Raw genomic sequence first — 24,711 nt, forward strand, 5'->3', positions numbered from 1 at the left:
TCTACTGCTTATGTATACATATATACACATCCCTGTCTCAGAAATATCGGTGGGAACACCTTTCAGCTAGGTGAACAGATCTGTTTTTTATTCTGTTTTTTATTTTTCGGTTCAATCGCAAAATGTCGCCATTCGTACCATATCTCGTCATCTACTCTTCTATCGCGGGACACCGAAGTTGGGGTCTCAAGCCTGATCTAGTACATGCAGAAACCCTTGTTCCAAGACAATGGATCTCTAAAATATGAATAGATTTGATATTATCTGCATGATAGAAGCAAGAGTGGTCCAACCCGAGTAGAGAGATGAAATGATGTCGTGATTGATAACCATTGAATGGGTTTCGGTCTTGGCCGGATCCTCTCACGCAATCAAACATCATCACTTGCTGTTCTTTATCATGAGAGAGATAAGATATTGTGGTGACAGGGTAGATAAGATGTAACATTCATCATGCCTTGATTCAGATACAAATACACTCGCGAGTACGATAGCCATAGCTGAGTTCTGACCGACGTTTCATAGTCCGGCGAGGAAGAGACATTCATACATGATCGGCTAATGGGCAGGGCATCGAGAGTGGGGGATGATCGTCGTCACGTGACCATCGGATGGCTCCTTTCGATGTATCTATCATCCCCCACTCTACTCTTCTTCTACGTTGCCTGGCAACAAGGAACACGAGAAGCATCATGACTATAATCCCCCAAAATCAGCTCAGAAAGGCTGACAAGATGGGATCACATCAAAGGATGGAAGAGCAGAATGCGATCATACGATAAGGGGACTCTCTGTTTGACAGCTACTGATCGCGTTATAAATATCAGTCATCCTCCTGAACATCCCCACAACACTACCTATTCCATTTCATGGTTACATTACCTGGATACTGTATTCGTTCAAAGTATCCACTGATCACCAGTACTACTTTATCATCGAGTTCAATACACTGAATCGCCCATCATGACTCCTCTGGCGTCCTTCATGAACAAACCAGTGAGTTCTCCTCTTTCCTTGTTTCCTTCATATTCTCTTTACATCATGTTCGGATAAATCATATGCCTTGCCTACTATCTCGTATCAGTCGATGGAGCCTAAGACCCGAGGGCGAGGGCCACCCAACCTACCTTGCCTCTCAAAAACCGCTATCGATGGCCAACATACTTCTTCCTTGACTGCCATGTCCAATCCTCCCCCGCCGTATACGAGACTGGAATCGTCAGAGATTGACATAGATGAAGAACAATGGAAAGAGGTAGGACCGATGACAACTGGTAAGGATAAATTTGATGTGAGTATCTCGTTGTGCAGCTCATGCAAGTCTTCTTTGCGTCTTCCTGGTGTGATTTTCGTGCTCCTCGTTTTCCTTAGTGTTTCCACCCTCGTATACCTCAAAGCACTCCTCTGAGCTTGTATTTTCGCACGCGCACGTTCGGGAAGGTCGTCGCCCTCTCTCGCTACAAGTAATTCATCGACCCATCTTGCATCTACTTTGACCGTGTCTATCTGACTTATCTCCGATGTTATCACTGACATTTTGCTAGCCATGTACTCGATCGCCAACCCCACCTATCAATCCCCTCAGTTACAGCTCGTCTCTGCCATCGTTCCACAGTCAGCCAGGCAGCTTGCTTCGCCAACCTGTTCAATCCATTCCCGACATCTTCCCGGTCTCAAGTCCTCCCTCGTCACCGTCTTCCATTGCTGAGTCCGAAGGGTTTCGTCACCAGAGAAGGCTACTGTCACCCACCCCTTCTTTAATATCCACTACCGCGACCGATTTGACGCTCGACACAAATGGCTTTTCAGCTATGGCCACAGATGATCAAGATATCGATACTTCGACGAGCGGAAAATCATTCGAAATCACCATCTATCGACAAGCCGAGGGTGATCCCAGCAACTGGGTACCAGTCAAAATACCATTCACGCCCTGGGATGATCCAGATGAATGGACTTTTCCATCTCCCGAGGTGAGCCAATCACTCAACTGTCAGTGCAAGTCTCAGCTGAAGGTTAAATAGATGCCCCGATGCTGGCCGGAGTTTCTTAAGGAAGATCGGGTATTGCAAGAGGTAAGCATCATTGTCGGTATAGCTCGTACGCTTACCTTTCCTTTCGTGATCCCATAGAAATATGCTGTAAGTTTATCGCTCATGTTACTGAGCGCTCGACACTAACGATCTTGATACAGGCTCTCTATAAGTCTCACCACGCCTGGCAAAAAGCGTGTTTCACGGAGGAAGATGAAACGAAAGTGATCCAAATGGAGGGAGTAAGTCTGCTCTTGACTGTCAGTATCATTATCCCGACGTAATTGACAGAAATGGCCCAGCGCTTCATCGAATGCTTCGACATGACAAACCTCCGCATTCGGTGCATAATGGATCCAAGGGTTACTCAGTAAGTTAATTCTAGACTGAATAGGAATTAAAGAGGTATGCATCAATGGTCACGAAGCCAGCCAAGTATTATTTTATACGGGATAAACAGGTTCAAACCTGGTGATGGATGTGCGAATCCGAGATTATAACGTAATGTATGTCTGTATGAGTCCAAAGTTGCGATGTTATAACATAATATCTAGTAATCTACAGTGTAAAGGTACAGGTCATGAGATGTCGTTCATCAATCGTAAATAGGTAATGGCAAGATCTTATCAGACTGCGAGGGGTAATTGCATACAATCGATCAGCGAAGCGATATTTATAGATGATCACATACACTCACATTGAAGAGGAAATTATTCGCCAGATCCTCAGCTTCAAGGAACCGAGTAGGGTATATGACTGAGCAAGAGCATGTCATATTAGCTGTCTTGCCTCATGAGATCAGTCGACTAGCCCATTGCACTCACCAAGATGACCTCTAATTTCACCTAATAGCTCTTCCATCTCCTCCCTCTCCCATTCTGCCCACGCTTCGTCAGGTGCACTAGCCTTCTTATCCACTCCTCCCTCGTTAGACCCCTGAGCACTTGACCTTGTTGCAGAAGGCGAGAGTGGTCTGTCGTTCTCCATCCGCGGTGATTTCCCACTACTTTCTCTCTTATGCTTGACATCATGTGGTTTGCCATCCACCACATCCGAATCCCGGGTGTCTGACGATTTACCTGCTCCTACACCCAGGACAGCCCCACCACCATCTCCACCATCCACATGTCCACCTCCACTACCTCCTCCACCTGCTCCGTGAGTACCGGGTCCGTCGTGAGTCACTTTCACAGGCTCATCATGACCTGGAGCCGCTACATCTTCGGGTGTTTTGTTGAATTTCTCAGCGTGGTTGGCGAATGCTTTGTATTGTGCCCAAGAAGTGACAAGGTCGTCAGGCTAGGACAAGAACGTCAGCATGACTGGTTCACACTCAAGGATCGATATATATATCGACTCACAATACATCGGAAAACTTTACGGAATATTTCAGTCTATGATATGGCACGTCAGCGACAGAATATCACGTGAACATGTAGAAGACGCATACTCACATTGTGAACCGCCACAGCCACCCACATGTCTTTCCAGAACCTCTCATCTAGGGGATCATGGAACCTATTCGGGTTGATCTTGGGCGTAGGCGTAGGCATATTCCAAGGTGAGACTTGTACTCTCGCATTGAGATGTTTCCTCAAGGTCTTCCTAGCTTTTATCGCAGCGCTATCTTGACTGTCTTTCGGTGATTTTTCAGATGTCTCTTCAGTATCATTCTTGCTACTTTGTTTGACTTCATCGGGTATATGGGTGTTCGCAGTGGTACCGTACAGCTCCGTCTCGTTTGGTTTACTGAGGATCTTGGGTGCACCAGCCTTCTTAGCTGAAGGGTTATCATCGCTGATTAAAGTATCTTTCTTGGCGTGTTCAGGTACTTTTGCCTCTTCTAGTGAAGGTGATCCATGCCCATCGCTAGTCGTTCCATGACCTCCTTCGCTCTCTTCCAACACGTCGAACAAGGGTTTACCATTGGCGTGTGTTCCTGAAGGACGTCGTTCGAAGATCGTTTTCTCTTCTAGAGTAGGTACCATCGAACTTGCGAATCCAGCTGTTTCCTGACCTTCTTCATCCGGATCGTAGTCCGCCCTTTCACTTGGGTCACCATTATCCATGGCGTGATGAGCTATGGTCTCTCCTCCTACTACGGTAGCGACGGGACGTATTACTTTGTCTGCGGCTCGCCGGACGTTCGAAATAGCATTCTCACTCATCCCTTTGGTGACTGTCATGAGTCAAGTATCAGTCGTCGATATGAGGATGTCCCTCGGGAAAAAACTCTAAAACTCACCACTGGAAATACCATCATGGAAAGTACGCATCATCCTATCTCTAGCTGTCCTCGCTTTGATCTTGGTAATACCTGCTGTCGCTTCCTCATCGCTCTGCTGCTCGTGATCCGGGTCCCAAGTCTCAATCTCATCTGCATCCGCCACGGATTCTCGTGACATGAGCTGATCCTCATCGATCGAATCGACATCAACGCCGACATGTTCTCGCATAAGTCGAACTCGAAGTGTATGTGCGAATCGACCGACTTTGAAGGGTTGTCCTGCCATAGTGCTGTATTGGCCTTATGTTAGCGTTACTCAGACAAAATAGTGAAATGGGATCATCCAATTTGACCGAAAGGTGCCCAGTAAAACACTCACCCGTCGATCATATCCGTATCCCTAATCACAGCTAACAGTTCCGAATCTCTATCTCCACGTTGACTCCTCTCATTGATATTTGCAGATCCGCAGAGTACAAGTCCTAGATTTCACAAAGTCAGGGTCAGCTGAATCACCCTTCGTTACACTTCAGGACCAGAAGAACTCACTATCATCCACGATCATCGTCTTACCATGTATGTAGACCTGCTCAGTAGTCAATACACCAGATCTGAACTTGGCCCATCCTCTCAGCGAGAAGAATGTGATGTATTCGTCGGGCTGAGTGAGTGTAGATAAACAGCCGTCAATACCACCAAGCGAGAGATGTCATGTGGTAGACATAGACTCACATCGATACCCTCTTTCCTCAATCTGGAGAAGATCGAATGCGTTCCTCTACTAATCGTCCTATTCTGACATTCCAAGATCAACCTCACCGAACTCGCTTCTCCCGAATCTATAGGGTAGGTATATCCAGGTAAGAGCGGTATGACGATGCATGCTTTCCAAGGTGTATCTTCACGATGAGCACGGATGATCCGGTTGACTAAAGCATCACCAATTTGATTTTCGATTCGAACCCCGTCGACGATAGTGGAAGTGATGAAGAATTGGTTTTCGATGTAGATGAAATGTTCAGATAATTCGATGGCTGTTCGATACGAGGGAGACATATCAGTTACCGTAACGACACAGGGCCATTAATATCGGGACAGACTGACTCACATTTGACATAAGCATTTTGAATAGAATGTTCAATCTTGGTCAAAGTACCCATCGACCATGGACCTACAGACCTGCAGATCTGGACTTCACAAGTCCCTTGCAATTTTAGATCTTGCAATTCTCTTTCCGTAAAGTCTGCCGCGGGCAACAGGAATGGCATTTGTCTCTTGTGGTTCTTAGTTCTGATCAACAAGTTCCATCGTTGAACGAAATGTCTACATAAATCTCGAGCGGGTTGACCGATTATCTGAAGTCCGACATCGTGCCTGTGTTGCTTTGCGTGTTAGTATATACAACACATGTCGTATCGCAAGGGAATAGGAAGCCGGGAAGTGATTGATAGATTCGGATAACATCACACTCACCAAGGCATCCTAGGCACTTTACTCCTATCAAACATATCCTCGAATGGTTTATCCAGATTAGAATATTCCATCACCCGTTCATTTGCGTAGTCTTTCCCTCGCCATACTGGACCTTCTGGACCGTCAGGTGTGGTATGATCGTCGTCGATCAGAATATGCTGCGAAGTATCCCATCGACCGTAGCACCTAGAGAACGTCAAACGGATCAGCGCCTAGTGCTCGTCCAAAATCTCAACCGAGATTTATAGAAGTAGATAAGGTAGATCAGCATTTAATACATCGACTCACAGATCTAAACCACCCATGAAAGCGATCGTCTCATCTATCACACATAATTTCTCATGCTACGTCATTGGCACATATCATAGTCAGCATGCCTGCTCTCAAGTGCATGATACGAATGTCGTCTCACGTGTGACCAATAGAAGGTTCCAGTCTGGAAGTGAGACGGTGATCTTTGCACCATTACATTAGGGTGTAGTCCCGTCAAAGTTTTCTTGGTGTACAGACTGTCTACGGGGGTGGTCTTATCCGAGACCTCATTGCTGATCATTTTGAGCGTATTAGCTATGCGTGCCATATGGACATTAGGGAGATAGATACAGCTTACTAGATGATAATGAATACCTTGACACCATCTTCAGCCTTTCGCTTCAGCAGATTATCTAACCTGTATCTCTCATCACCTGGTCTCCGTAAATACAGCTCAGGTGAAATCCACCAATCATGGATATATATTCGATCTTTGGCCATGTTGATCGCTCGTGATAGGTTCCAGAAGTAATCTCGCTAAGTGAGTCACGCAGAGTTGTATCAGCTCCTGAACTTGTCCACGAGAAGAGAAGCAGATAAGCATACCCCGTCGACCAGCCATTGGGCAGCTACGTTGACTCGCAAGGGGGCGAAAGAGTCAAATCGGTTTCTTCCTGTCCATATACATTGAGCAGCTATACGTTCCATCGATACAATGAACTGGTGCATTTGACGCTGCATTAGAGTGAATAAAGGTGTCAGTTACATCTATGCTTAGACATCACATTGTAGAAAGGTCGGAGCTCGTAATTTCTATGACAGCGGATGGGTATATACGGTCTTCGACTGGATACTTGTCGTCCAGGTGATAGCCAAATCTCTCACTCGTTGATTCAGAAGAACACTCACAGCATTCTTAGCGACCAACTTCAATCTCCTCTGACTATTCCCAATAGTAAAAGTATGTTGAGAAGCATGATGTTCACCTTCATCGTGCATCGATTGACCTTTGGATCCTTTCCCTTCACCCGATGAAATGATTAATTCTCTGTTGAACGGATTATCTAAATCTATATCATTGGGATTATCACCTTCGACATTGGCTTTCCCGCTTTTCTTCTTACGGTTGGTCGATCCGTGGCTGGTGAGCAGATGGAGCCCGGTTCGATAGTACCGTTTGGGTCGTTCGATCGTAAAGTCGGCGTCGAGCAGGAAGACATCGTAGTAGTCGACCTGAACTCATTATTATTACTCATCGGCATGGCGTGACATAACCAGATCATTCCGTGTGTTACACGGGAGAAGATGGGTATAATCAGGTGGAAGTCACTCACCGACTCTGGTCCATCCGTAGCTACAAAGTACGAATCCCTCACAATAAACCATTTCGGCTTCCTGTGCGCCGCCCAAGTGGTAGGTGCCAAACCAGGTTGGTTCGCTCGCCTACTAGCATTCCAATCTGGTATCTTTAAAAACCCAGCTTTACCTTGGAATCCACCTCTGGGTGCTAGTTGAAGGGTAAGGGCGGAAAGTTCAAAGAATTTACATAACCTATTAGACTCAGGTCGGAAGATCACCGCACGGATCAATTCCACAAGATATTGTTGTAACGCATCTCGAGACGCCTGGGCGTATTCGGCTTTACCAACGGGTTTATGTGGCTTTTCTTTCTCATAACTTGTTGATGGTGCTGACGAAGATGGATTCTTGTTGGATTGACTACTACTACCCTGTTGAGCACCCAGCTTGTTGAGATATGGGATAGACATTCGAGGGAAGTCTGGGATTTCGACTCGACGAGAAGCTCTTAGACCTGCGACGGAAGTACCGAAATTGGCTGCTTTGTAATGTGCATGAAGGGATAGGAAATCTCGGAGTTCTCGATAGATCACCTATAAAGGAAGTTTGAGAAGATGAAATGATCAATAAACATACACACCACTTCCATAGTCTGCCTCGACGACTAGGCAACGATAGTATTACTCACCCATTTAACCGCTCCATCCCCATACTCACACTCCAGCTTGAACATCTCTTTACCGGTCTCACCCCCAGGTCTCAATCCCACAGAATCACCCACTCTGAACCTCAGATTTCCTAATAGTACGGGAACAGCTCTATGTCCATCTTCATCCCTATCCAACCAAGTTTTCATGATCATCACCGGTAATTGTCCAGCGAACAGCTCGGTGGTAACTGGTATACTAGCTATAACGGCTGGTGCCAAGGCCGACACTTTACCTGGTCCAGGTGTAGAGGATTGACCGGTCGATGACTTCGAAGGGATAACTCGATTCCGAATCATTGACCATCTCTTGGAAGCTTCATGATGTCCATTCTCCTCTCCGTCTTCCGATTCCCCACCTGTATTATTGGACATCTCGTGAATATCCCTAAAACTACTAAATCTTGTATTGACCGATCTTCTCTTCCCTTTCTTATCCTCTTCATTCTTGGTTTGACGCTGAGACATCGCATCTCTCCATGTACCTTCTTCGACGGTATCGCTCAGACCCCTCTCATACGATTCTATATCATTGCTACTTCGTGAATAGGAAATTGGTCGTGAAGGTTTATCATGGTCGTTGGAGGTGTGTCTGGACGATGGTACATCACGTTCGGTTGAATTTTGTCTTGAGGTGGAGCTATGAGGTTGTCGTTGGGGTGAGGTCTGTCTAGGTGTAGAAGGACCGTCACGAGATACTTGTCTAGAAGGTAAAGGAGTTTCACCGGGTGGATATTCGCCTTCACCATCAGGGGTTATCTTCAGGATGGGGCCAAACTTGACACCTTCGATGGTGGGCTCACGACGCTGATGGACCTGTTTGGGACATCATTGTCAGCATCTATGAGCGGTGGAGGTATAGAAACATGAATATATAGGATATATGCGATGTTCGACTGAAACATTACACCAACTGCGTCCGACAGCCTATACAGCAAAGATCCTGGCTACAAGCAACGAACCTCACTCACATGCAGATATGATATCCTAGGATCCAACACAATCTCATTTCTCGAGCTCGGTCCCTCTTCATCTTTCACTCCAGACATCACATCCGGTCTTCTACCCAGTTCATCAGTCTTCTTCCTCTCCCTCTCTGAATCCCTTCTATCCGCTCGCTCTTCAGGATCTACATCATGACTATCTTTATGTATCGTTAATTTGATTGTTTCGTCTTCTTTATGCTTATCATCATGGTCGGGGTGATCATATCCGTTCTGACGTCTATATTGTATATCCTCCGAAGGAGATTGAGGGAAAGGTTTGGATGGATTCTCTTCCATGGGTGATGATTCAGGTGATTCCGTTATATTGTTTGCTTCACCATTAGGTATATATCTTTCATGTCTACACGGACCTTTCCCTTCTGCACCTTCCTGATCCCTCTCTTGGTCAGGACGTGGCCTCCCATCGTCATCGCCAGTAGCGTTGGAAGGTATAGATGAAGATGATGATACACTCTCATTATCGTCATTGGCTTCCTTCCATTCTTTTGTATTCCTCTTCAAGCCTGTACTAGGTAGACCTTTACTTGGTGCTTTACCATCAAGATCCAGCTGACCATTCGAATCATCTTCACTATGCTTCTTCTGGATGAGGTTTGATACCAAGCCGGTGAAATTGGATGTACTGCCGTTCGCGTGACCCGATCCTGCTGGACCCGACATTGTTTGTTGTGCTTATCCGCCCGTACGTGGGCTTTTCTGTGTTTGTTGATACAGAGTACAATGTAGTGTAGTATCTATGTGTTATAGCAATGAATGTCACGCAGGATTGAGGGATGCATCACTACGAATAGGATGGCTCGTCCGTCATAAGGATGAAACAGAGAAAAAGAAAAACAGATGAATTGAGATGACAATCAGGGAACATGGTTTCAATGCGTCATCATCCCCTTTATTTTCCTATTCCCTGTTTATCACGTTCTCCTGCTGCTTCACCACTCTCCATCTCTCGCATTCTCTTGGCTTTCTCATCTCCCCGTTAGTGCCAGTTACTCACACTAGGAGTAGAGTCCAGAGGTCGGGTTGTACCTGGAATGGGAATGACACAATCAGCATGTCCGCATCTTGAAGTTGTCAACTGGACACGACAGACACCTCGAGCCTCTGCTCATCATGATATGGTGGAACGATAGGTTATGATAGCATGTTGGACTCAGGCAAGCTGCTTCTGCTTCTGCTTCTGCTTCTGCTTCTGCTTCTAATTCTGATTCCGATATGAATCCCGAGTGTAGGTCATGAGCATATGCATACAATCATACTTCTTCAACCTTCAACTAACACTCTGAAGGCCATGCTGGAAACACGTGGTGTGCGCGTGCTGCAGATCATCCCCTTAAGCTTCCTCCATCATTTACGCGCCTCTCAACTTTGTTCCCAAATCCGTCAAACATCTCAACATCTCACAACATATCAAAAACCTCACCTCTCTTTCATACCATATACCCTTGTACAAGCTTCCTCTCAACATGCCCAGGCTGAGGATCACTCGATCCACCGTAGTCCTGTCAGTCGTAGGGTTACTGTTCATCTCCTTCTTCATATTCTCACCCGGTCCAGAGTACGACCTCAACTTTGATGATTACTCTGATTCCGATAACAGTGGGATAGGTGGGATAGCATTGGATAAAGTGAGGAATCAACAGAAGGCTCTGAATCAATGGCTGTCTTCGACAGATCCGAATCTACCGCAAGGTTTGGAATACACCGAACAAGGCTATCTGAAAGGTTGGGAAAAATTACATGACCTGCTGAAAGATGCTAGTAACCTGAAAAAGAAGGATAAGAAGAGGATACAGAGTCTGATCAAAGTCCATCCGATAGTGGAACTGATGCAGAAAGGTGAAGAGAGGTGGGCTAATCTACTGGAGAGGTGAGTGGGTGATGTTCATGTTCTCACTAATAAGTTAGCTCCAACAACATATCGCCTTGTTCCCGAGTAATCTTCACTTATACTCATGATTGATATACGCTGAGGGAATCGCTGACTTTTTGGATCTACTAGGCAATCAAAAACCCTTCCTCAGGCCGTGACGGAGTACCGACGAAGGTATGGAAGAGCACCACCGAAAGGGTTTGATCAGTGGTGGCAGTTCTGCAAGCGGAATCAGGTTAAGATTGTAGATGATGTGAGTGAATATACTCCACTTTAGCCTTATGGGCATTATTGTACCCCGAAGTTGACATCTATCTGCATCATCTAGTATGATCAAATCTTTAGAGACATCGAGCCATTCTTCGCCCTCTCACCGGAAATGTTCAACAAGCGAGTCAACGACTTGACCGAGACTCAGCATGTTGCGTAAGTGAACCATCCCTCGCAATCTGAGCTGTTGAGCTAAGCACTAAAGACATGTACCATGTAATACTTAGCCATATCACACTCTCGCCCGACGGCCCTTCCTCTCTCTTCGGCGAACGTAAGATATCCGCTCGACCTCGTCTGCTATTCCAGTTACTCGAACCTATCGCCCAGTACCTACCTAAGGAAGTCACATTCACACTATCAGATCACGATTTAGGTTCATGGATATTGGGAGATGACCAGAAACAGGCTGCTCTTCAAGCTATATCAGAGGGAAAGTACTTGACGGTAGCTGAATTGAAGCAGTTGGAAAAGAGAGAAGGTAGACAACCTGTCAAAGGTTTGGTATCGGCATGTCCACAAGGTAGTCCAGGTTGGGAACGAGGTTTGGCTATCAAAGAGGGTAGAAGTACGGAAGAATGGGATCCAAAAGATGATGGAGGTGAGTACTCTCAATGTATCATTTAGACAACCAATGGCCATTGTGAGGTCATCAAGCGCAGAGAGTGGCTTGAACTGGTGAAAAGGAACGAATCCAGCGACTACATGGCTATCGCCCTATCAATGCTGATGCGCAAATGTTGTTCCTGTCCAACAGAAATGTCGTTCATCTACGATCCACTCCCAACCTACGATTTCTGTTCCAACCCTTCTCTTCTCAAACTCCATGGATCACTATCATTCGATTTCTGCCGTGAAACCATACTTCGACCTATATTCCAACTATCCAAATTCGTCCGTAATCCAGAATTCCTTACTACACCACTCGAGGCTTACGACAACTTCACTTCTGCCGAGGGTCGGAAGAAGTATGTACCATGGGAACAGAAGAGTATAAGTAAACTGTTTTGGAGAGGATCAACAACGGGTGATTCATATTCGAAGAGAAAGGATTATACATGGCATCAATCGCATCGACCTAGATTGGCGTTGATGACTCAAGATGGTCAAGTGGGCGAGAAACAAATTTGGGTGAAAGCTAGAGGAAGAACTGATGGTGGAGCATGGAACAAGGAGAGCTGGTCTATCAATAGATTGAACGAGGCGTATATGGATATAGGATTGACAGGTGGTCCGCATCAGTGTAAGAAGGAGGATGGAACTTGTGATGAGATGGCCAAAGAGATACAGTATAAGGATAGAGTGAGACCGGAAGATGCGGCGAAGTATAAATGTGAGTGCGCTAACGCTTCCACCAGCGCAGTAATCATCTGACTCCATGTGCCATTCCATTTTGGTACCTTGGCATGTGAAACCTTTTACACTAATACCTGTTTTTCCGCCCTCAGACGTCTTCGACATCGACGGTAATGGCTGGTCATCCCGATTCCACCGACTCATCATGTCAGGAAGTGTAGTGGTCAAAGCTACCATCTATCCAGAATGGCTGTCGGATTGGATGACGCCATGGGTTCACTATATAGTAAGTAAGATAGTTTTCCGCATCTGTGATACTCGTACTGCCAGAATTGGGAAGGTCTGATGTGACAACCATTCGAGAGATTTCCATCAGCGGACAATGCGCTAATGTTGTCGATCTTTTGTAGCCTTGCAAAATCGATTACTCTGACCTATACGACATCATGGCTTTCTTCGCTGGCCCGCCGGACGGTAGGAAAGGTGGACATGACGAGTTGGCTCAGAAGATCGCTGAGCAGGGTAAGAAGTTCGGGGAGGAACATTGGAGGTGGGAGGACATGCAGGCGTATATGTTCAGGTTGATGTTGGAGTAAGTACAGAGTTCATCACAATATCTGTCAACAGATCCTACCGAGTATTCACGATGAACCAGTTCATCCACAAGAGGAGGCTAATTTACTGCCTATTCTCGCTTCAGGTATTCTCGGTTGTTAGCGGACGATAGGGAAGATTGGTCTTACCAGAAGACTTACGATTAGTCGCGGATGTCTACAGTCCAACCATCATCGATACAATTTAGATTTATCTCCCAATTTCAAAATTTTGGTTTATATGTTCATATTTTGGTCATCATCTCATCGTGTCGAACGACGACACAACAACACAGTAGAACAATAGAAAATTCACTTAGGTGTGTATATAAGGGAAATCATAGAAATTGCTATCTGGGAAAACGATGCAAGTTGTTTATACATAACATACGCACTGACATTCCGAAGAGCCTAACATCGATAGCAGCAAACCGAGTTAATACGATATGGAAATGGTTTTTCACTTGCTAAAAAATCAATATGTATAGGGAGAAATCAGGACTATCATCTTGTTCAAACCCACCACCCGCCTAGACTTTCGAAGGCAATTCGATTATAATTGCTACACCGACTGACACAGTGTTGTAAACAGCTGTATCCCAATCAGACTATAGTATGTCAATGTATCATCAGCTGACCGAAACACAGATTATCCTACACTTGTCTTAGCGAGATTCCCTACCTCATCTTGATCCTCCTTGTTAACTTCATGCTTATACCAGCACTCATTGTTATAATAAGTGGGGATGTTGATCCAACAGATATTATCATCCTTTTTCACACCTTTTTCAAGTAAAGCTTTTCGGACAGATCGGGAGTCGGAGATGGTTTCACCTTGGATCGCGTATAAAGAGGTAGAAGTCCACATATCTGTTTGCTTGCTGGGATCTTCGAGCTGTTACAGACGGAATGGATTAACCGATCATCAAAACTATCAAGATGAACAGGTTGGTCTCACTTTTTCATTTCCCTCAACCGCTTCTTCTACCGCTCCTCCATCGTCTCCATCCACAACATCAGGTTCAGAAACTTCCTCCTTCACTTCGTCGACATCATCCTCATCATCAGAAGGAGAACTGTAAACTCCTTCGAAGTGCCAATTTAGGCCCGTCTCCGAGAGGGTATCCAACAAAAGCTTGTCGACACCCATCAACTTACCAGGCAGCTCACTGATGAGCCTTGCTTCCTCTTCGGATGTGATACTTCGAGGTGGTTTCGGTTGGTACTTCTTTGACCATCTTTCCAACTGCTCTTCTTCAGTCTCGGAATCGTTTGCCTCTACTTCCTCTTCTTGTTCTTCAAATTCGTCTATATCCTCATTCGCAGCCTCATCCTCTTTCTCTAACTCTTCTACCCAGTTATCATAATACCCATTCAATCCAAATCCAATCCTTCCACCTTCTTTCAAGGTACTTCCATCATTGATTATTCCCAACAATCTTTGCTTGATAACATCTTTCCCAACTTGTTGGTTCACTTCAACCGATTTGAGGTATTCGGCGTCATCGTTAACCCAAATGTGGTATTGTCAGAATAACATTGTCCCTCCCTCGACAGGAGAGAAGATCGCTCGAGCTGGAGGATTGAAATAACAGTATTTGATGTGCCACTCTTCACCGTCTATGGACGACCAATCGATCGTACTTGATAATACCACACCATCCTCTGTGTTTTCGGGCTTTGAGATAACCAACTCTCCACCCGTGTATCTGGTTGGTAAAGAGATCAACAGTGAGCCGGCTCTTTCGTTGATATCGATCGAGGTGTAATATTTGATATTAGTAGATGGGTCGATTTAGGAGCACTCTTCACCATATTCCGTAGATTTGCTTCGGCGAGAGATCAGCTTTACCGTTATCGGGGATAACCCAGCATGACTGACTCACTCATTTGGTAGCACTATAGTATCTCCTACGCCTAAAGCGAATAGCCCTTCCAAACGATATTCAATGGGAGATGAATATTGACCGGATACACGATTTAGGACCCATGAGGGAATGTTAGGTACTCCGATGAGACCAAACTTCTCGGCCTTACTCCAAAAGACGATCAGTCTGATGGTTATATCACACATTGACAGCCTCAACGATAGATGCTCGCTTCACTCACCGTCAGAATCCGACCACCCAACGGCTTCCCATCTTTCTCGTATGGGATTGCACCATCATATATCTCCTGAGCATCTAGATCACTCAAAGGGAACGAACGCAATCTGTCACGTCCCATAAAGCTCAACATAACGCAACTTCCGCGCACGTTGAAACTACTCAGCCTAATTTCCCTTCGTTCTCTGTGAAAAGCTTTAACAACTCCTTCTCATCTTCTTTGAGTGGAATCCTTCCTGAGAAGGCGAATACATTGATATCATCTAGACCGGAAAGGGTCGATTTGAGCAGCTCGAACAAGGGAATCTCATCGTTGGTTAGGTCTCTTCGATTTTGCTTTGGGCCTGACATGCTTGGTCGAAACGAGTAGGTCTGTTCACTCAGTGAGAGTACGGTTGAAAGCGCCTGCGTTATTCTGATTATTCTAATGGACATAGACTTTTATACCATTCTCATTAGGTAACGGGCTGTGTAAGCTTCAGACACGGGATCAGGCGTCGAGATCCCAACAGAGGGGTTCCCCCACCCGAATGTGTGTACATACTTTCGTGCCAAGATCAGATGTCGACTTTCTGACCTCAACAACGATCCTGAGTTGTGATGCTCCTTGACTTTCTCTAAAATGTGCAGTGACTTGGTTGATAAGTGTGAGATCTATCTTTGATCGGAATATATCTCCTTATTCGGCTCTTAAACGTTACCATAGCACTTCCTTTTAGGTGCTCATTGCCTCACATACTGTATGCATCACTCACGGGCAGAGGGTCATCACACCGACCCGATATCTTGGCAATATCAAAATCCAATCACGAGTATGAGGTGAGCTACTTGCATGTGCTTCTGATACCCATCGGTAGCGAACGAGATCCGTTCCGGTTAGTGACACTTCGTTCATATGACATCTACGCGAACCTATTTTACCTGCTCGTGATCAGATAACTTATCCTCACATATCGGCAAAGCCCGAGGTAGAGCACAATATCAGACCGCTGAGACATCGATCATATCAAAATCCTGTCTCCTGTCAAGAATCAATGAGATAGGCCCCAGAAGTGCATACAGACTAATTTCGCAAGAAACTGGATTCCTACTCAGATCACGTAATATCTTATCAAATCGAATAAGAGCATGTTACTCAAGAGCATGTTACTCAACAGTGAAAGCAGCCCGGTCATCACTTGAATCTCCGATGGTTGATAGTCATCTGACTACAGGACATATTGGTTGGCCTGAACACCTTCTGCCGCAAGCTTCTTGTTGTATTCCTGATAAATAAGATCATTCATTAGTTCGTCCTTTCCGTTCTTCAAGTCATGCATGACTCACAGCTGCCTCGTCAAGGGTCATGATAGAAGTGTCTTGGATATTTGCATGTCCCCCAGCGGCTTTTCGACTCTTGGCTTGTCGACGATTAAGCATTTTCAGGTAGAAGCCCATGCCAAAACAGAGCACACAGAGTAAGCACCAGCAACTGATGTCCGCGTTAAGACCAGTATGTCAGACTGGACCCCTCGTGCAAAGTCTTGTAAAAGGTGTTAGCGGATATAAATCAACCGTAATGACAACTCTACTCACAAATTTATGGACCAATGACATTTCCCGCCCATTGACACACAATACGACACCTCCAATGAGTCTTTGTTTGGTGATTCCGGCAGCCTTGGAGTTGGTACAGGAGTATAAAAGAGGTTCCAATGGCAATTATCCAGTATGACGACCAACCGTTTGGATGTGAAGGAGGCTTACGGATACAATTATAGATAGTCACCAAAAAGTAAGCACCCACAATGCTATACGTGGATGACAGTAAAGTAGTTGTAGCATCTGGGTCCAGAGCTGATTAGGTATCTGATCGATTATGGCGTGTTAAAATGCTTGTCCACAAACAAAAGTCCCGATAGCGGATTGATCAGAATGACCCCGAATAGCTTGTATCATATTTCATGGTCAATTCAAAGAAACATACACATCATTCGGCTTCAATATGCAGCGACACAGATTTTTTAACTTCTGAAAAGAGAGGAAATTGATTGTTTGCGGATCTTCAAGTCTGAAGCTGACCAACTTAGACGAATTTGCCGAAGGGCTCGCCAACACCCTGTCAGTCACAAGATCATCGGCTTTACAAGTCGGAAAATATCATATGTATATGTATGTAGCTTTCCTCATCCATGTTCCTCTTCCCAAGTCCACACACTCCGGCAGACTCTCAAATCATAATGAATCAACCTCCTCAATATAGCAGCTATCCAGGGATCGGCCAATGGGGTAAAGACAATTTGCACTACAGTCAAACCGCCCGAATTGGCAACGTGATCGAGACCTCAGGACAGGGTGCGTGGTAAACAACATTGCATATAGTGTCGGTTTTTGTCGTAGCTGAAATTATGTATAGGGGGCTGGGACCCGGTCAAGACTGAAGTAGTCATCCCAAAATTACTGGACGAGGAAATTGACCAAGCATTTCAAAATATCAATTTCGCCTTGACTACAGCTGGTGGGAAAGGCTTCTCTCAAGTGTATAGGCTAAGGTCATATCATATAAAGCTAGATGAGGTGGCTCAAGAAGCGATGGTGAGGAACATCAGGAGGTGGATGCCGAATCATCAGCCAATATACACGCAGCTTGGTATGATCGTTTGGCGGTACCAGGAATGAGAGTGGAGATAGAAGCTTGGGCTTATGTCGAGGAATGAACAGAGATATATCGTCGCATCTGTAAATATCCGTACAAGATGATGCATGTGATGTCCCTTCAAATCCACCCTCTTGTCTTGGCAGTCCAAAAGAGGCCTTGTAATCAAAACTGCCGATTAACATAACATCAATATCAAGATGGATGAGGCGAAATGGGGCACATCAGAATTTTGCAATATGACCAGTGTTAGGATAGTGCACACCACTCCGTATAGCACAGTGAAATCAGAATGCATCTGCTATATTTTCCACCTTTACGATGGTATTAGTTAACTGGATCCGCCATTTATAGAAAGCTCTTCCCGCAGTCTCACTAGATAGCCACTACCACTGAGTCTTGTTGACGGTCGTAGAACAGATCGTCGTCCTGGGGTACGCCCTTTGGGTCGTGACCGAGAGTAAGCAGGGGGTGGAGCCAGTTTACATATCCCCTTAGACATCCACTTTGTCAGCGTCTGAGGATTCCCCGGGATCGGTAGCAGATATGTATGGCTCACATGTAAGGAATGGCCAGATCCCAACCCAGTATCTTCTGAGCCGCGATAGGCAGTTTCTTGATCTCTTCGATGTTGTGCTGTAGGTATTGGTTCTCTTCCTGCTTCAGGTATCCTACCTTGTAGCCCGTGACACACATCGTTCGAACAGAGTTGGGCTCGCCGACTTTCGTTTGATTCGTTCCTCCAGCATGGTACGTGGAACCGAAAATTCTATGAACGCAGCGATGTGAGTGAAAAACCTCTGAAAGTTGGTGTTCAGTGACATCACTTACACAATGCAGTCTCCAGCCTCCATCTCCACTGTCAAACAGTCTTCATACACTGGTGGTGGAATGTCATCGCCTTTGAGGTGCGACTCAGGAATCACGAGCGTCTATATCAATTCGCGTGTCAATTTCGAAGACGATACCACTTGAAATCAAGAACACTCACACCACCGTTGACGGCCGTAACCTTGGACAATGCCAGTAGTGTGACTATCGAGTGCTCTCGTCTAGGTGTCCATTCCTCTGTCCCCGCTACTTTCTGGTGGAACAAGGCATCATCACGATGCAGATCTTGTCTTTGACCACCAGGATGAATCTCTAATAGACCGCATAGGTTGATTTCAGGTTTGCAAGTTGACCATTGACCCGGCTGAGAGATGGTGGTCTTCGTACATCTGGTCAAAGCAAAATCTGCGATTCCACCCAAGACCGGGTTCAACAACACTTTATCAACCCAGGTTCGTGACTTTGTCGCCAGCCCAGGAATTTTCTGATTTGATCAAGTATCAGTATGATCAGTCTATAGGATCTCTCGAGCCTGTACTCACCTTGGTCGTCGCAGGAAAGAAGGATTCTTCCCACTGTTCACCCGCGCCAGAATCCCCTAAAGCGTCCAGATGTGGTTTGAAATCCGACATCATACCATTAACGTGTTCCGGCTCAATCAATCCTTTCAAGACAATGGCTCCAGTCTTCTTCAGCAGTTCATGTATCTCCTCAGCGGGTGCCGAAGCGTCGATGAGGAGGTCATTCAACGTGTATTTAGTCGCTCAAGGGGAAGATGAGGTCATGGTTGAACTTGAATAAGTGGGAGATGTTTATCGGGCAGTGAGACTGACGAATATGGAGGAAAGAACAGATACTGTGCTGGTGAGCTGCATTTTGCGAGTGTACGGGGTCGATTTCGTATATATACCGTTCACTTGAGCGTTGATGGGAAAAATGAATCATGATGGATTTATCGAGTATCCCGAGATAGTCGAAGGTGACAGACAAGAAGAAAAGCGGAAATTGACGAAGGGCGCTTCTTCAGTCCAGAGACGCGGTGCCTGAGCCTCTCAATTTCCTTCCCGATCACTCTTTGATTTGTTCATCTCCTTATCTCCTTGCGATACGTTGGTATCGCTTTAGCAGAAAATGACTTATTCTGCAAGCTATCCTTCAATGCGAACGATATCCCAGTGCCATACGATCCGACCTATCGTCGCTATCATTCGTCAAAGTCGACACGAGCTTTATCTAGCTTACATTCGCACCTTCAGAAACCTTTGGCAGAATTCACCCAGTTGTTCCGACGAAGACTTGAACCAGTCACACGAATGGCATCACCATCCTGCGATAAGGCCATATCAATCCAAGTTGACGATATCGACAACGTCACCGTGTATATGAAATGCTCCAGTTGCTCAGGCACATCGCTGGGAGAACAGGACCTGGTCAAGCTCGCAGATTTGATCAGCTCCAGACTGATCAAACATAGTCCGAAGCTGACACCTCATGGACACGCGTTGCGGAAAGGGGGCAAACACGCACCTAGAGCGAAGACAGGCTGTGTCACTTGCAAAGAGCGCAAGGTGAAATGTGATGAGAGACAAGTGAGCAATCGTTTGAGCGACGTACTAGGTCAGGATCTAGCACACGCTTATAGCATACTCATAGCCTATCTGTGGTAATTGTCGCAAAGATCCAAGCCGGAGATGCGTGTATGAAGTGAGATTCAAGTCAACAAAGCCAAAATATTGGCCCATGCCGACCAATGCTCCAACAATCCCGAGTCCCATGTCCCATCAGCTGCTTGCCGATACTTCAAACCTCCCGCACCCAAACGCTGCCGTCTCCTCTAATCACCCAGTAGCTGGCAGCGGATCGGATTTGAGATCATTCGGAGACCGGATGTCTGAGGGATACACAGCATCGTTGTTCTTTCATGGTATATCCTTCGTGTCCAGTCCGACACTTGTAGGTGTTTCTGAACATTGATGCCATCCGCAATGCTACAACGCTGATCATGACCTGAAGGTCAATATCAGGTCAAAACAGACTCCGCCAAGGACAGAGAGAATCTTAGTCGTTCTATAGGAGGCTTTCTTACTTGCAAAAGGTGAGTGCACGGTTGGGTTTTACCTTTTGGGATCGAGGACTGAATGAAATCCTAGGCGAACAAGAGACACTCTCAAATGCTTTGGTCGAGGCTACCTGCGCTATAGGCGCGGCGAAACTTGCTTTCCCAGAAGACGAAACTGGCATATCGTCTTCACGACAGCGGTTAGATATTTCCAAGACCATCATGAGTACTATATTCAATTTAGTCGCTTCAGAGGCAGCAACTTCGTCGTCAGACACCGATCGACAGGAGAAAGTGCTGATCTTGATACAAATGCTAATGCTGCGGGATGTGAGTTATCATCTTTCCTTCGCGCTTTGGTCCACTCTTGCATAGCTCCCACTACACAATGCTGACCTCAATCCTGCCAGGCTTATGTCGGCGATCCTGACTGGCTGAAGGCTTATCGTGTTTGTGCCAGATATGTCGCCGTATAAGGTGGTCCTGCGGGGATTATATCAGTCGCTCAGAACAGTTCACAAAAACCTCACATAGAGCGCTTCTTGACATATTTGACTGTTTATGAAACTCTGGGTAAGCAGGCTTAGCAGTGACGGAAATATGATACGGACAAAGCTGACAATCACATATAGGAGCGTTAAGCGCTAAACAAGCACCGGTCCTGCTGAGCTGTCCAAATTCTTTGTGGTTGGAGGATTTACCTTGTGCGCAAGAGGTCATTCATGCAGACTTCGGTTTTAGTCTACCTACTTTGTTCCTAATTGCCAATGTGAGTGAGGTGGTCTGATATTGACTGGATCCTCCTCACCTCGTCATCATTCTACAGCTAGCAACGATCATAGCTTCAGGAGAAACCTCAGACTGTATAGAATCACAATCACTCTTCACTAGCTTAGACACAACACATCTAGCAACAATATGTTCTACCCCTTCGCCAATTAGAATGTAGTTCGGCGATCTGCTGATGCGACATTCCTTGATATGTCACCTCTTGCTAGTGGTTTACGGCTTCCATCGATCGCACGCGAGAATACAACAAGCTGGCTCGTCGATATTAGAGCTGTTAGTAGAGGTTACTATATGGACGGGGTCAATGATCAATCTCCTACATCCACTCTTGATGGCCGGCGAGGTCACATCAAGGAGTCAAAGGCATAGCTTGGAGCTGATACTGGAGACTGCGAGGTAGGTTACGTGACGCTCCTCAGCATGTTGAAGCTGACTACATAATGCTTATGTCAGGGAGAAGGCAGACACAGCCGACGTAGAGATCATTCATCAGGCAAGTGTCTTGCTCAAAAAGGCTATGCACGTTCCCAAAATATTGACTCTCGCTCGTCACATATTACCGCAGGTCATCAAAGAGTGTTGGCAGCGAAGGGATAATGGTACAGGGGAAGAATCTGTTTTCGAAGTGATGGGATGCACGCCCCCAACAAATATCTTGTAGCATCTTCACTCATCTCTAATCCTTTTCAGTATGTATGTACGGCATCGCATGGTGTCGTAATTTAGCGTCCTTGAAATGGCGTTGTGTTCCCGCTTGTCAAAGCAATATCGTCTTGTTTGAAGTGGCTTGAAATGAGCGCTACCTTACCAGTTTTGCACATCAAATGAGGCTGCAGATCCAAGTATAAGCACTCTTATCGACACACTGTTCAGCAGAACCGCAACAAATTCCACTTATCCACTATGGGAAATCCTGTAACTCTCATCGGTTTGGGCAAATATGCCAGGGGTTATGATAAGCATTTTGCCATGACCGCACCCTTCGGCAAACTCGGCTGCCCTATAAAACCAGAACTTTGAATGTCAAAGAAGGTTTATTCGGGTTACGCAATAAATATGATGTCTACCTGAAACGCTTCATGATATATAAGTCTATATAAAGGACGAGAAAGAGAGGACGGCTGGCATGTTGAACATTTCTGCATGAAGGACGCTTTTCCATCCCGAATTGCGGCAGATCGAAGGACTGGCTCTGTACTGGTACTTATCAAGACCCTCACCCGGCACAATGTCGAGCACTTCACAAGACAAAGTTCTCACCCCTTCCACAAAAACAACATCGACGAACATCAACATCCTCGAGACGGGATGGGGGGATATAAGCGACTCCAATGGAGAGGTTGATGTCGGGGATGATATCTTGCATAATCTGGGATACGATTCTCAATTAAATCGTACTCGAAGCTTCGGTCACATATTTAGTATGACCGTCACTTGTAAGTTGGAATTGTTTTTGCATCAAGCTGATCACTGACAATGCTTCACTCGACGTGCAGGCCTTGCTGTTCCTTATGGTATGGGATCCGCACTGTATACGAGCATAATCGGAGGAGGACCAGCCACGATGATTTGGGGTTCCGTCCTGGCTTGTTTCTTCTACTGGATGCAAGCTTATTCACTTGGTGAATTGGCTGCAAGATTCCCAACCGCCGCCGGACCATAGTGAGTCTGCATTTGACGCTAAAGCACCACACAGGCTAACATTCATGTTGAAGCTATTGGACGTACCAGACTGCTTCACCAAGAATGCGGGTCTTTCTGTCATATCTGACTGGATGGATCGTAGGTATCCTTTGATCATGACATGAATTGGCAGATCAATTCTCGCATGGCTGACTCACAACCTTGAACGTCCTACAGATTCTGACGGGTGTCATCATTGTGTCACTATCGGTCGCCTTCGGCTTGGCCCAACACCTCGTGGCGACTGTCAACATCACTCATCCAGATTACGTAGCGCCGCAGTGGGTATACATCTTGATATGTTACGCTTTGCTTCTGGTAGCCTCCAGTTCAGTGATATTGGTATGTGTCATAATATTCATGAGGCAAAAATCGATAGCGCTGACATCGTGATGTTTGGGCAGAAACCCGACTTACTACCGGTACTCGACAAAATCAATTTCGTCTGGACATGGACATATCAGCTTGTCTACATAATAGTACTATTGACTACTGCCAAACAAGGCAGAAGGAGTGCAAAATTCGCTTTCACCCACTATGAGCCGACATACTCTGGGTGGGGTCAAGGCTTTACCTTCTTCATTGGATTGCTCTCTTCTGCATTCGTGCGTATGGTTGATAAAGGCTACGTGAGCAAGCTAATAAGCGCAGCACAGGCGAATTGTTCGATTGGTCTAGTCACAGCGATGGCTGAAGAGGTGAAGAACCCTTCTCGAAACATCCCTCGCGCCATGACTTGGACAATGCCCTGCTCCATGATCTTATCATGGGCATACGCGCTACCATTGACATTCACCTTGCCAGACATGGATGTTCTGCTAGAGGCTCGTAAGTGTCTCAAGTATGTGAAGGCACGAGCTCATGCTGATGCTACATTCCATATAAGCGGGCGGAGTCGTTCTGCCCTATGCCTTCAAGCTCATCATTGGAAATGATGCCGGCGCTGTAATCATGACGCTTGGTATAATGGGAATCGGTTTCTTTTGTCTCATTGCTATCAATACCACAGCCTCACGAATGTTATGGTCCTTTTCAAGAGACCACGCTGTGCCAGGTTCGGCTTTATGGTCTAGGACAACCTCAAAAGGGAATATTCCATTGGCGATTGGCCAAAGTGTTGCCATTCAAAGCTTACTATGTTTGATCGATCTTGGCTCGAGATTAGCATTCAACTCTTTTGTATCGGCAGCGATTCTGGCTTTCAATTTCGGCTACGCAGTGCCGGTCTTATGCAACCTCTGCTCTCGCAGACGAGCCATCAAGACTATCACATTTAGCTACTCCAAGCAAATTGGGAGATATTGCAACCTCGGCCAGTTAACCTGGACGTGCCTCGCTGCGGTCTTATTCAGTATGGTGAGCGAAGACTCTGCCCATTTCCAGCATCGTGTATCTAATTGACATGGCTGTCATCTCAAAAGCCTGTAGGTCTGCCGGTAGCGGCTGAATCGATGAATTACGCTGCGGTGGTATTATTCGGTTTTATCACCATCACAACCATTTGGTATCTCGTATACGCGCGAAAGGTGTACAGAGGTCCCCCACAAGTGGCTAGTCAGGTCGAGACTGATCTATAAGAACAA

General features: G+C 45.9%; 9 protein-coding genes across 9 annotated transcripts; 5 read left to right on the forward strand and 4 right to left on the reverse strand.

Moving 5' to 3' along the window:
* Positions 1-1,023: 1,023 nt before the first annotated feature.
* Positions 1,024-1,536, reverse strand: I203_102433 (uncharacterized protein; the record flags this gene model as incomplete). Its single annotated transcript, XM_019149813.1, has 2 exons — positions 1,024-1,067; positions 1,128-1,536. 2 exons carry the CDS (start codon positions 1,534-1,536, stop codon positions 1,024-1,026), a joined length of 453 nt encoding a protein of 150 aa, XP_019000911.1.
* Positions 1,537-1,811: 275 nt separating this feature from the next.
* Positions 1,812-2,317, forward strand: I203_102434 (uncharacterized protein; the record flags this gene model as incomplete). Its single annotated transcript, XM_065517092.1, has 3 exons — positions 1,812-1,973; positions 2,025-2,075; positions 2,195-2,317. 3 exons carry the CDS (start codon positions 1,812-1,814, stop codon positions 2,315-2,317), a joined length of 336 nt encoding a protein of 111 aa, XP_065373910.1.
* Positions 2,318-2,628: 311 nt separating this feature from the next.
* Positions 2,629-9,657, reverse strand: I203_102435 (uncharacterized protein; the record flags this gene model as incomplete). Its single annotated transcript, XM_065517093.1, has 20 exons — positions 2,629-2,664; positions 2,731-2,789; positions 2,858-3,332; positions 3,395-3,427; positions 3,488-4,212; positions 4,279-4,550; positions 4,640-4,742; positions 4,810-4,921; positions 4,993-5,294; positions 5,369-5,634; positions 5,734-5,919; positions 6,022-6,077; positions 6,146-6,278; positions 6,344-6,522; positions 6,592-6,720; positions 6,895-7,218; positions 7,320-7,675; positions 7,727-7,877; positions 7,973-8,806; positions 8,962-9,657. The coding sequence occupies 20 exons, from the start codon at positions 9,655-9,657 to the stop codon at positions 2,629-2,631; spliced, it is 5,427 nt and encodes a 1,808-aa protein (XP_065373911.1).
* Positions 9,658-10,460: 803 nt separating this feature from the next.
* I203_102436 (uncharacterized protein) lies at positions 10,461-13,194 on the forward strand (the record flags this gene model as incomplete). The annotated part of the gene is made up of 8 exons (XM_019149816.1): positions 10,461-10,864; positions 10,997-11,120; positions 11,196-11,293; positions 11,365-11,738; positions 11,895-12,470; positions 12,586-12,719; positions 12,844-13,025; positions 13,134-13,194. The coding sequence occupies 8 exons, from the start codon at positions 10,461-10,463 to the stop codon at positions 13,192-13,194; spliced, it is 1,953 nt and encodes a 650-aa protein (XP_019000914.1).
* Positions 13,195-13,556: 362 nt separating this feature from the next.
* On the reverse strand, positions 13,557-15,482 carry I203_102437 (uncharacterized protein; the record flags this gene model as incomplete). Its single annotated transcript, XM_065517094.1, has 8 exons — positions 13,557-13,634; positions 13,709-13,921; positions 13,985-14,502; positions 14,620-14,735; positions 14,832-14,855; positions 14,913-15,058; positions 15,136-15,238; positions 15,334-15,482. 8 exons carry the CDS (start codon positions 15,480-15,482, stop codon positions 13,557-13,559), a joined length of 1,347 nt encoding a protein of 448 aa, XP_065373912.1.
* Positions 15,483-17,350: 1,868 nt separating this feature from the next.
* On the forward strand, positions 17,351-17,827 carry I203_102438 (uncharacterized protein; the record flags this gene model as incomplete). Its single annotated transcript, XM_019149818.1, has 3 exons — positions 17,351-17,465; positions 17,527-17,648; positions 17,720-17,827. The coding sequence occupies 3 exons, from the start codon at positions 17,351-17,353 to the stop codon at positions 17,825-17,827; spliced, it is 345 nt and encodes a 114-aa protein (XP_019000916.1).
* Positions 17,828-18,141: 314 nt separating this feature from the next.
* I203_102439 (uncharacterized protein) lies at positions 18,142-19,472 on the reverse strand (the record flags this gene model as incomplete). Its single annotated transcript, XM_019149819.1, has 6 exons — positions 18,142-18,259; positions 18,326-18,535; positions 18,598-18,698; positions 18,758-19,081; positions 19,140-19,360; positions 19,427-19,472. The coding sequence occupies 6 exons, from the start codon at positions 19,470-19,472 to the stop codon at positions 18,142-18,144; spliced, it is 1,020 nt and encodes a 339-aa protein (XP_019000917.1).
* An 898-nt stretch (positions 19,473-20,370) lies between these two features.
* On the forward strand, positions 20,371-22,106 carry I203_102440 (uncharacterized protein; the record flags this gene model as incomplete). Its single annotated transcript, XM_065517095.1, has 9 exons — positions 20,371-20,550; positions 20,671-20,692; positions 20,748-20,986; positions 21,067-21,103; positions 21,191-21,229; positions 21,289-21,425; positions 21,483-21,519; positions 21,655-21,841; positions 21,899-22,106. The coding sequence occupies 9 exons, from the start codon at positions 20,371-20,373 to the stop codon at positions 22,104-22,106; spliced, it is 1,086 nt and encodes a 361-aa protein (XP_065373913.1).
* A 567-nt stretch (positions 22,107-22,673) lies between these two features.
* Positions 22,674-24,705, forward strand: I203_102441 (uncharacterized protein; the record flags this gene model as incomplete). Its single annotated transcript, XM_019149821.1, has 8 exons — positions 22,674-22,881; positions 22,942-23,107; positions 23,161-23,227; positions 23,306-23,470; positions 23,533-23,733; positions 23,785-23,956; positions 24,015-24,484; positions 24,550-24,705. 8 exons carry the CDS (start codon positions 22,674-22,676, stop codon positions 24,703-24,705), a joined length of 1,605 nt encoding a protein of 534 aa, XP_019000919.1.
* Positions 24,706-24,711: the final 6 nt, after the last annotated feature.

The sequence above is a fragment of the Kwoniella mangroviensis genome (genome assembly GCF_000507465.2).
Source record: "Kwoniella mangroviensis CBS 8507 chromosome 1 map unlocalized Ctg01, whole genome shotgun sequence".
Classification (NCBI taxonomy): domain Eukaryota; kingdom Fungi; phylum Basidiomycota; class Tremellomycetes; order Tremellales; family Cryptococcaceae; genus Kwoniella; species Kwoniella mangrovensis.